The sequence below is a fragment of the Mustela lutreola genome, chromosome 1 (assembly GCF_030435805.1).
Source record: "Mustela lutreola isolate mMusLut2 chromosome 1, mMusLut2.pri, whole genome shotgun sequence".
NCBI lineage: Eukaryota > Metazoa > Chordata > Mammalia > Carnivora > Mustelidae > Mustela > Mustela lutreola.
The window spans coordinates 16,092,757-16,105,447 of NC_081290.1; the positions used below are offsets into that span (position 1 = coordinate 16,092,757).

Consider the following 12,691-nt stretch of genomic DNA (forward strand, 5'->3'; position numbering starts at 1 on the left):
AGAAATCACAAGTAGATGGAGAGGCAGACAGAGAGAGAGAGAGGAAGCAGGCTCCCTGCTGAGCAGAGAGCCCGATGCGGGACTCGACCCCAGGACCCTGAGATCATGACCTGAGCCGAAGGCAGCGGCTCAACCCACCGAGCCACCCAGGTGCCCCGCTCAGGCACTCTTAATTTTGGAAATACTTAGCACTGAATTCAGATTCTTTACATGCTGCTTGAGGACGACGGATGTCATACATGAACATTCCTATAAAAATACATCTGTGTGATAACATTGATGAAACAACACCGTGTATTTATGACAGCTGTCAGTGAGATGACAGTCTTTGTTCTTCCAAAAATGGTGAATTCAGGAGTTAATAACCATCCCATTAAATAGCTGTCAAGAAAATGGGAAGTTTTATGAAATATTGAAGTGGAAATATACATTGGATGACATGCTGCAATTCAATTTTCCAATTCTATTTCCAATTTGAAGTTTACTTTCCATAGGAAATATTTCCTTATTAAAAATTTCCTGTATTTTTTGGCAAATACCTGTTTCTTTCTATTGTTTTTCTATTGTTGTCATGGTAATAAAACAAAAAACTCTGAAATTCTTAGAAACCTCAAAAGTCCTTTAGACTAGCTTCTATTCTGGCACAAGATATTAAAATTTATCATATCAGTACAAGATCAGTTTTATAGTCTAGGATTTTTGGAACTAGAATGTTTCCCTTTACAGTCTGTCAAGATATGTTTTACTAATCATTAAATAATTCATTATTTTATTCACTTACTGTTGGAAAATGAGTATTAGTATATTTTATGCAATACATTATTTATTATTTTATTACTTCATCCATATTTATTGCTTTATAGTCAAAGACCATTGAAAAATATTTCTAAAATATATTGTTACATTTGCCTTATATCCTAAGTACCCATTTATATTAATAAGGGTTGAGCAAAGTAATCCCTTTCCTTAGTAATATCAAATATGTACTTGTAAAATGCTACTTTATTGGGTGAGGAGTCATTTCTTATCTTGCTTAGAGCATACCATTTTTCATACCAAAAAAAAGAAAAGCTTCAGTGTGTCGTGTAGGTGTATGGGATGATTTCAAATGATATGATAGATTACATATGTTCTCTAACTTATATTATGTTTTATTTGTAGGGCTGTGCCTTTTATTGGGGATTTACTTCTTGGATTGCCTACTACATTAATCACCCACAGTACACACCACCGTGTATGTAGGATTTCTTTCTAATGAAACAATACTGATTTGACAACATCAGAACTCTCTTCTAAACTACACAGAAATGATGAACAACCTGGAATACTTTAAAAAAGAAGCAAATAATGAAAAAATATCAATTTTAAATAGGTTCCATATCACACTGCATTACATTTTTATGTAGACTTAAAAGACCAAATTTGACTGACATGCTTTGATTTATTTTCTCTCTGTAGGAACTCTCGCAAAAATATGAGTTGATTGTAAACCTCCTAAAATGACAGATAGCAAAAATGAAAGAATGAAGATTAAGAAGAAAAATTCCATATAATCACATAATCACATAAACTCACCTATCAGGTTTTTAAAAATAGGCAATAAATATGAAATTATTATATTAAATGTAATTCAATAAGAAAAAAATAGAAGCAATTTGTTTCTGTAACATAAAGTTTATAACTTTTTTAAATGTCTTGATCATTGATTCAGGTGAAGCACTTTGGGGGAAAGCACAATGCACCAAACCTAAATCCTCATTCCCTAAACTTGGATAGCTGTTCTCATCACAGAATTCCATTTCTTTTATTTGCTGTGCACTTTTCTCTCTTCGGTTTTTACTGCAGCCCTCAAGGCACACACAGGGCTCTAGTGCTATAGGGTTGAGGTTTCACAGGTAACTGACAATTATTTTTTCTGGTCTGTTTCTGGTGTTTATGAAATTTGAAATGGAAATAAAGGTAGTAGTCAGGGTTTATTTTAGATTTGATAAAATAAGTTAAACCATCTTAATAACTGGGCTTGAAATGCCAACAATAGAATCTGTACTAAGATCAGCAAATCTAGTCGAGCATGCTAAAAGTAAATCATTGTGATGTTCAAAACTTAAATTCTTCTAAATACTAGCAACTATGAATACTGAAGGGGAAAATTACATAATATCATACAGTTTCTAAAAATATTTTATCAGAGAGGTACCTACTAAATTTAGAATATTACAGACAGATATTTTTGCTCCATAGAATAAGAGGAGCCTCTGAAAAATACTACTACCTTCACATGTCTTTTTTTTTTAATATTTTATTTATTTATTTGTCAGAGAGAGAGAGAGGAGAGAGAGAGAATGAGCACAAGTAGGGGAGCAGCAGGCAGAGGGAGAAAGAGAAGCAGGATCCCTGCTGAACAAGGAGCCCAATGCAGGACTCAATGCTAAGACCCTGGGAGCAGGATTTGAACCAAAGGCAGATGCTTAATGGACTGAGCCACCCAGGCATCCCAGCATTCACATATGTGATGCAAACTAATAGAAGCTGATTGTTGTTAACATATGCAAAATATTTACTGAAAACTTAATGTTTGTCAATAGTTGTAAAATTTTCTATTTCTTTTATCATAAGAAATATTATTATGTAAGTGTTAATATTCTCTATTACGATTAGGAAAATGAGGACTTGAAAGTCTAATTTTATTTTTCTCAAGACTCTTAAATGCATAAAATGTAAACAGACCCCAAATTCTGTGAAAACATATGTAACATTACAATACTGATTCCAACTGGAAAGTGAAAAAAATACCATGTATAGTCCTAGTCTCAACAGATTTGACTGCATAAAATTAATAATATCTGTACATTTACACACCTTAACTTGAATATAAAACAATATATTATGTAATTCCACCACATATACCATTAAGGAAAACATTTTTCATACTTCTTGAAAATATTTTAAAGTAAATAAGAAACAAATTATCATAACTGAAAACTTCCCAATGGCAGGAATATTCTATTAACTGCTAACTGGCATGCATATGTTCAGAAAACTTAATACATAAATATTAGTATCAGCAGCAATCAAAGAAAAACAACCTTTTTTTCTTGCAAAATGTAAAATATTATAAAAATTATAAAAATTATTACAGAAAGTTATGGGACACCTGGGTGGTTCAGTTGGTTGAGCCTCTGCCTTCTGCTCAGGTTGTGATCCCAGAGTCCTGGGATGTAGTCCACCTCTGCTTCCTTGCTCAGCTGGGACCCTCCTTCTCTTTCTGCTAGCCCCTACCCCTGCTGTGCTCACTCTCTCTTCCTCCCTATCTCTGACAAATAAACAAATGAAATCTTTAAAAAAATTACAGAAAGTTTTAATGATGGCTAAATTTTTTTCTAGAAAATTTGTTTCAGATTACACTCTCTGTAACTTTGCTTTTTGGAAATAAAAAGCTAAAAATATTTAAAATTGTACTTTTTGTCCCTGTACTTGTTTTTATCACATCATTATTTGTTCTCATTTAAAAATGAAAACAAGGTATGTCTTTACTGTCCTGCTATGTGAAATGTTCTGAACTTCTAAACCAGAGTTCATCCTTGTACTTGAGAGCATTCCTTGATCTCCCTGATTAAATCATTCATTTTAGCTCTCACATTAAATCCTAGAGATCTTTCTTAGTAACACTTAACAGGGTTGCAAATTTTCCTGTGTTAACTTGTGATTATTATTTGCTTCCTTGTCAGACAGTAATTTTTATTAAAATAAGAGTTGCTTTTGGCTTAGTTTATAATTGATTTTATCACAAGCACACAGTATAGTGCCTGTCCTTCTCCTAATAAGTATTATTGAATGAATGAAGTCTAGTCTAGAAATAGGCACAAATAAAAAAATACAAGTATATATATATACATATATGCATATATATATACACACATATATATATATATAATTTAGCTGGAGAAGAATGTTTAATTACATGGCAAATGTTGCTTAGTTGTATGGCAAATATAATATTGAGGAATAAGTGATTATAAAAGTGTTCAACACTTTTGTGTACATAACAAATATGTATATTCCCAGGGGAAAATCTGAATTTTAACTGATTTACCATGGATAATGGGATTTTAATATATTTTATTTCCATTTACATTTTTATCTGCTTTCCAATTTTTTTCATTAATGTATTAATGTATTTTATTTCATAGTTAGATATAAACACTTTGTTAAAAAAAAACTTCCAATACTTCCACATATTTTAAATATGTGCATATGCATATATATACATACATATATATGCTATATATGTATTTGTGTATATATCTCTATATCTATACATAGATACATATATAACATACATATAACATATATAACATATATCAATACATAGATACTTATATAACTTTTGACTAAATTATCCTTTAAATTTCTAGCCCATGGAACTGGAACTTCCATAAAAGACTTATAAAGAAAGATGTTTGAAGCAGTATTACTTATCATATATAAAATTAAAGTAGCACTAATTAGATAATATTTAATGTTTTTAAACTTAGCCACATTATACATTACAATGAGATGTTGTCATAGCTTTTATCATGAAAGTTTAATAATATTAGAAAAACCTTTAAATATATTCTTATAAAATATGCAAGATTTAAAATGAGACATTGCAATTTTGTAAATGTGTTTACATAAACGCAATTTATATGTACACATACGTGAAAGAAAAGGAAATGCAACTGTTAATACAGATGATGAACGTATCAAAAAATTTATTTTTGGTACTTTTGTATATTCCACCTTCTCTGCCATGAGAAAAGTAACTTTAGGACAATGTCTTAAATTCTATTTCACTCCTTATTCTATATTATTTGGGAATTTGCATAACCTATATATTTTTTTTAAGATGAGAACATTAATACTTGCCTCATTTATTTGTTTTTAGCAGAAAAAATTAAAAATACTTAAAATATTACCTATCATAAAATATCAATGCAAAAAATAAAAGTTGTTTTTATTAGCATATTTCTTTTGTTATTAAACATTAAAAAACAAGAGCTATCATTGGGTGCCATCATATATTATGCTATATTACGGGCTGTTAAGGTAACAAATGAAAGATTAAATCTGCCTTTAAAGAGTTTAATAATAGAAATTTAAAATAGATACCTGTTGTATTTCAAATATAATTAGGTGACTTAGAAAAAAAGTGTATGTTGAAAGCAAAAATGTTTTTATCCCTTCAGATTGCATACGTATTATCCCAAAGGGTCAATTACATACATCAGTGTATACTTTGGATTAGAGGGTAGTAATACCCAATCAATATTGCTTTAGTTGTGTTTATAGTGTGGCAATCCAAAATATGAATGTTTGAATTAGATCTTCTTTTTCTACTTTCTAGCGTTTGGAAACCGGCAAGTCGCAGTATCTGCTATCAATTTTTTGGTATGTATTACTTTTATTACTTGCTATTCACGCTCTAATTGTAGTGCTATTAAGAATGCAAAACAGGGGCGCCTGGGTGTCTCAGAGGGTTAAGCCGCTGCCTTCGGCTCAGGTCATAATCTCAGGGTCCTGGGATCGAGTCCCGCATCGCGCTCTCTGCTCAGCGGGAGCCTGCTTCCTCCTCTCTCTCTCTGCTTGCCTCTCTGTCTACTGTGATCTCTCTCTGTCAAATAAATGAATAAAATATTTAAAAAAAAAGAATGCACAACAAATTATATTTGAGGATTTCACATGTAGAAAATATGATCTCTTTTTGTATTATATACTTAATGATATTAAGTGGAGTAAGTCAAATGATTACCCTGAATCAAGCCATTAGCTCTCTAAATTTTTTTTAGCTCACTAAATCTCTTAATCAAAATGTTCTACTCATCTATGAAGGATGATTAGAATAATTGGGAATCTAGTAGAATTTGAAAAAAATCCTACTTAGTAATTCTTCCTATTGTCTATACACTTACAAACCTCTAAGAACAAAAGTATTTCGAGCCTAACAGATGGACATCTAAAAAGCCCCTTGGCATAATGTTAATTTAACTTATTCTGAATGAAAACAGTCTGCTTTTTTGGATGAAATGTCTTTTCTAAGCGTTCTCAATCCAGTTATTTAGATCATTCTATTTAGCTTTACATATGCATTGTTGGAATTGGGAACATATCAATCTGAATACAAAAGATTATTATTTCCAAAATGCACTATTTCATTAAACACAGATTTTCCTTCTTACCCCATAAAATTCCACTATATAACCTATGCTTCTATTCTTTATTTATGTTCTTCTTCATTGTCCTTGATAGATTAACTCCCATGATTCCTGGTCCCTGATGTATTGATAAATTCCCTTGATTTATATATAAGTCTATATCCTTTGTGAAGCTGGTATTGCACAACTTATATCTACCCCACCATTTCAAACAAGGCACAGATCACACCACTTTGTTAAAAGTTCTCATGCTTATGTGTGTATGTGTGTGTATTTTAATTAATACTTTAGTTAATAACATCTTCTACTTATTGGCTGTGGCAGGGGCAGGTCCTTCTTTAATATTTTAAACACCTAGTTTTGTGCATAACAGAAATACTCCTTGCTTGAATGAAGAACAAAAATCATTTCTTTATTCATAATTTCTTAATTATGAAATTATTATTCATAATTTCTTAATTCATAATTCTTAATTTCTTGTCAATATATCACCACATTTTAACATTCTACATGTGTATATTGCTCATAATTAGCAAGGTTTCAGTTTGTTTATTTTGATGTCTTTTTTGTTGATCCTCTTGTATCAAGTCAAATGATCTCTATATAGTAAGTACTCAGTAAATTTGAGCCATTGGAAGAATTAATTAGTGGGTAAAAAAGCAATAACCACATATTTGGTTTTTTTTAAAATATATTTTAGATTCATATCTGTTTTCCCTCATTTTTCTCCTCCTCATAATGTTAGCCACTATACATTTTTGAAACTTATTTTCTGTTATTTCTGTATAAATATTTACACATCTCCCATTTTATATAATATTCTTGATTTATTTCCTTTTCTCTAACATGGTATAGCTGTGAATCCATGCTTCTAGTATAAAGAAAACTTTTATGAAAAGTTATAGGGTTTTTTTGTTGTTTGTTTTTTGTTTGTTTTACTTTTTAAGATTTATTTATTTGAGGTGGAGGAGGAGAGGGAAAAGGAGAGAGAGTCTCAAGCCGACTCTGCCCTAAGCACAGAGCCTGACATGGGGCTCAGTCTTAGGATCCTGAGATCACAACCTGAGCCGAAACCAAGAGTGGATGCTTAACTGACTATTCCATCCGGGCACTGCAAGAAAAGTTACTGCATTTTAAAACACTTGCCATAGCAGTTTTAGTATTTTTTGTAAGTGAGAAAAAGAGGCATAATTGAAACAAGCAAAATTCTAATGGTTTGTAATATATATTTTCCACGCAGACTTTTAAAGACCTTGCCTCCTAATTAAACTACTAGTACTTAAACTTTACACAAGATTTTATTAATCAGTACTTTTTAAAATACCTTTCAAATGAGGAAAAATAAGAAGGAGAATTAGGCAAGTCATAAAATTTTATCACAGTTGCTGTCTTGTAAGTAGCTAAGGTATCAAAACAAATAGTGATAAATAGTAGCATTGTCTAAATTCAATACAGACAATAGGTGTGATAACTTTAATTCCACATTCCTAAGCACATAACAAACATTGACTATTACATTCATAGACTTAAATTAATATAAAAAGAACAACCTATTCCTTTAGAGATAGTACTATATAGAGATAGATACTGTTGTATATATGAAAAAAAAAAACTTATGTAAAAGTCAAAATTTTGAATGTAATTATATTCTGTTGCAAATAGAAATTCAGAAATGAGACAGAAGGGTCATGCAATCTCCTAAAATTATAAATTTTGATGACAAATTAAAAAGTCCTGCTAGCCCTGAATTTCTTAATAATGTTACATATTGGCAAAACACATTTAATTTTCACAAATAAATATGGTATTAAGATGTAAGTTTCAGGAAACTGATTCTAATATAGGATTTAAAAACAAACGACTTGTTTGAGTTTGCACATATATCACCTAAATTGAAGATGCCTACTGTATCATTGAGAACATAACATTCTATATTTCAAGGTTAATATTTTTTTCATTCACAATAACTGAATGTCTAAGTGTGTGCCTTTCACATTTATCATAAGAAATGCATATGCAGGGGCTCCTGGGTGGCTCAGTGAGTTGGAGCCTCTGCCTTCGGCTCAGGTAATGATCCTGGGGTCCTGGGATCAAGCCCCGCATCGGGGGGTCTCTGCTCAGCAGGGAGCCTGCTTCCTCCTCTCTCTCTCTCTTCGCCTGCCTCTCTACCTACTTGTAATCTGTCTGTCAAATAAAATAAATAAATCTTAAAAAAAAAAAAAAGAAATACATATGCAAATAGTTTGGAAAGAAAAGCACCTGTGTTTAAGTCAAGTGCTTTTAATATTATATTGTATTAAGATTATCAACATATAAGATAATCATTATTATGTAGAAGGGAAAAAAGGAAATTCATAGGTCAATCTTATATAATATAAAGTAAATAGAAAATGCTAATTTTTCTAATGTTTGCACAACTTCCTGGATTTTGTTTTGTTGATATATGTATCCCCTTAGCATAAGAAAAAAAGAATTAGCATAAGAAGAAAATGGAAAAAAAGTTGCTGGAGCAACTAGATATATACATACAAAAAAAAAAAAAAACAAACAACAATCTAGACACAGACCTTATACCCTTCACAAAGATTAACTCAAAATGGATCACACACCTAAGTACAAAATGCAAAACTATAAAACTCTTAGATGATGATACAAGAGAAAACCTAGATGACTTTAGGTACCATAATGACTTTTAAGATAAAACACTAAAGAAGGATCCACAGAGGATATAACTGGTAAGTTGGACTTCATTCATCTTAAAAACTTCTGGTCTGTGAGCAATGATGTCAAGAGAATGAGAAAGAGGGGCGCCTAGGTGCCTCATTGGGTTAAAGCCTCTGCCTTTGGCTCAGGTAATGATCCCAGGGTTCTGGGATCGAGCCCCACATTGGGATCTCTGCTTAGCATGGAGCCTGCTTCCTCCTCTCTCTGCCTGCCTCTCTGCCTACTTGTAATCTCTGTCTGTCAAATAAATAAATAAAATCTTAAAAAAAAAAATAGAGAGAGAGAATGAGAAAGAAAAGCATAGTTTAGGGAAAATATTTACAAAAGATACATCTGAAAAAGATCATTATCAGAAATATACAATGGATTCTTAAAATGCAAGGATAAGAAACACACAGCTAAATTAATAAATGGGCAAAAGATCTTCACTGACCCTTACCAGTAAAATACACAGTTAGCAAATAAGCATATGAAAAGATGCTCCAAATCGAATCCTATCAGGGAAATGCAAATTGAGATGAGATAACATTATACACCTGTTCAAATGGCCAAGAATCTGGAACACTGACAACACCAAATGAAGATACGGATGTGGACCAACAGCAGGAACTTTGATTCATTCCTGTGGGAATGCAAAATGAACTAGCCATTTTGGTAAACAGTTTGGCAGTTTCTTACAGACCTAAATACACTTTTACCATATTATCCAGCAGTTGTGCTCCTGGGTATTTACCCAAAGGAATCAGAAGTTTATGTCTACACAGAACCTTACAAATGGATGTTTTTACAACAGTTTTATTCGTAATTGCCAAGACTTGGAAGCAACTAAGATGTGCCAAAGTAGGTGAATGGACTATGATACATCCAGACTATGATACCTCCAGACAATGGAATATTACTCAGTGCTAAAATGTAATGAGCCATGAAGCCATGAGAAAACACAGGGAAAGCTTGAAAGAATATTACTCAGTAAAATAAAATCTCTGAAAAGGCTAAATATGGTATGATCCCAACTATATGACATAACAAATTAAAAAAAAAGAACTGTGGAAACAGTAACAAGATCAGTGGTTGCCAAGAGTTGTGGAGAAAGGAATGAAGAAGAGGTGTACAGAGGATTTTTAGGACAGTGAAAATACTCTGTATGATACCATGATGATGGATATGTGGCATTGTATATTTATCCAAACCCAGAATATACAACACCAGGGGTGAACTCTAATGTAAACTCTGGACTTTGCGTGATTATAATCTGTCAATGTAGGTTCATGAGTTGTGACAAAAGTACCACTCTGGTGGAGAACATAGATAATGGAAGAAGATATGCATGTTTAGGAGGAAGGGATATATGAGAAATCTTGGAACCATCCCTTTAATTTTTCTGTAAGCTGATCTAAAAAATGTCTTAATGAAAAAACTGTTTGTTAGTATATATATTTTCTGATAAACCCATAATTAACATAGTACATAGTTACTCTGGAACACAATGCATGTTGTCCTTTTTTTATTGAAATGTATATTTCCTAACTTAAAAAAGTAGAGATTAGGATTTAGAAAAATTTTTATAATGTTATCATCATGATATGTTATCATTAGTTATAAAACTCCTGATGCAAAACTGTGTAATATTGGCCTATATTACCAAATAGCATGTCTGTGCAAATGTGTTTTATCCTTTAGAGTAGAGACTAACTTCTCAAGATTATAATAGTTGATGCATATCATGATGAAATTTTTCGTAACTATCGAGTAATCCAAGATTTTCCTTACTCTTGAAATATTAAGATAAATAAGACTTGACTTATAATAATTATTATTATCATTAGAAATAGAGAAAATTACCTGATTTCAAAATTCAAAACAAACCTGATTATCAGAGAAACATTTTAGCAGATTCAATTTTTAAATTATATTTATAAAATGGCTGTTACATTGCTCAAATTATAAACTTATATCTGCCAATAATTAATAATAATTATAACATATATAAATCTTTGGGCAGAGCAGATATATACAGAAATAATATAGATCATTTTCATTCCTATAAAAATGTTATTAGATCGCAGAATAAAGATTATTTATTTTTACTGTGGAAACCAAAGCAATTTTACTAAGACAAAATGACAGAGCCTATTTGATGGTTACAAATTTTGCATTAGTGTGTTTAGATTTTATTATTATTTTATTTTAATTTAATCGTATTTTCTCAGTGTTCCAAGATTCATTGTTTATTCACTATACCCAGTGCTCCATGCAATATGTGCCCTCCTTAATACCCACCACCAGGATCACCCAACCCCCGACTCCCCTCCTCTCCAAGGCCCTCAGTTTGTTTCTGAGTCCACAGTCTCTCGTGATTTGTCTCCCCCTCCGATTTCCCCCAACTCACTTCTCTCTATCTCCCAATGTCCATTTTTTGACGTGATTATCTGGTTTTTTGAGTGTTGAGTTTGAGGTTATTATTATTATTATTATTTAATAGTATTTATTATTTAATAATATTTAATATTTTAATATTTAATTTATTTATTTAAAAGAAAGAGAGTGCAGGAGAAAGAGCACGGCAGGGGTAGGGCCAGAGGGAGATGGAGAGACAGACACCCCACTGAGCAGGGAGCTGGATGCAGGACTCAGTCCCAGGATCCTTGTATCATGAACTGAGCCAAAGGTAAACCTTAATGTAGCCACCCAGGGGCCCCTCAATTTTATTTTATAGACTTATTGTTTTCACTGATATAGTAGAGAATATTCACCTCCTGAAGCTTGCAATAAATAACATTAGAGAAATTACATAAAAGTGGATCTCTGTAAGTTGGGCTTCTTCTAACACATCTGTATGTTTTACTATATAAGATAATTTAATATTTAAGTAAAGGAAAAATCAAACCTAATGATAGCAACTTCTTCAAACATTATTTTTGAAATCATTGTGTTTATATATAATGTGCCAAATGAAGATATCTGATTTACTGAAGAATTAGTCCAGGAGAAATGTGTAAGTCATGCTGGAAAATGTTCCAATGTTTCACATTTAATGTGCTTCTGAAATTTTATTCAGTTATAGAACCATATATTGAGTTTTATAGCACTGACTGAATTTCCTAATCTTATTCAGCTCTGACCCAAGAGGAAATTATATCAACCACTTTTATCCAGGTCAATTAAGCTATAGTGGACACTTTCATTCTTCATAGTTTTAAAGCCAGTGCTTAAGGTGAAAGATGAAAATAGTCACAATTGCTCTTTAAAATACATTACAGATTTGCTAAATTGATGATAAACTATTTCTCAACATATAGATATAGCTGATTTTTCTCTCTCTACCCCTAGAATTTATATAGATATGCATTTTATCTGTAGATAGCAGATGGAAAAGTTGGATTATTTACCACTTTTTTATCTCCTTCTTTTATATTTATTAAGTGGGTTTTATGTTTTATTTGTCGTGCTATGGGGAAGGAGCAAATACTGATAAATTATGACATTAGTATATGACTAGTGGTCTAACTGAAGCCTAAATGCTCATTTTTCCATGGCCTATACTTTGGGTAGAAGATTGATGGTTTGTATTTAGTTGTATTGTGAAAAGTAGGGAAGAGAAAAAAGTTTGGTGGTTGAGTGAGCTTAAAATATTGATAATCATAAAATGAATATGTCTTATCAGAAGAAAAAACATAATTTTTTAAAAGACTTTTTTATTCAACAGACAGAGATCACAAATAGGCAGAGAGGCAGGCAGAGAGAGAGAGATAGAGGGAAGCAGTCTTTCTGCT

The 12,691-nt window shown here is 31.7% G+C and overlaps 1 protein-coding gene across 2 annotated transcripts in view; it reads left to right on the forward strand.

Annotated features, from left to right (window-relative positions):
• Nucleotides 1-12,691, forward strand: part of TECRL (trans-2,3-enoyl-CoA reductase like) — a 102,945-nt gene that overhangs the window by 76,574 nt on the left and 13,680 nt on the right. For both annotated transcript variants that reach the window (XM_059160301.1, XM_059160293.1), the window contains exons 7-8: nt 1,162-1,234; nt 5,387-5,430. In XM_059160301.1, coding sequence (XP_059016284.1) covers nt 1,162-1,234; nt 5,387-5,430 — 117 coding nt within the window. The remainder of the gene's footprint in view (nt 1-1,161; nt 1,235-5,386; nt 5,431-12,691) is intronic.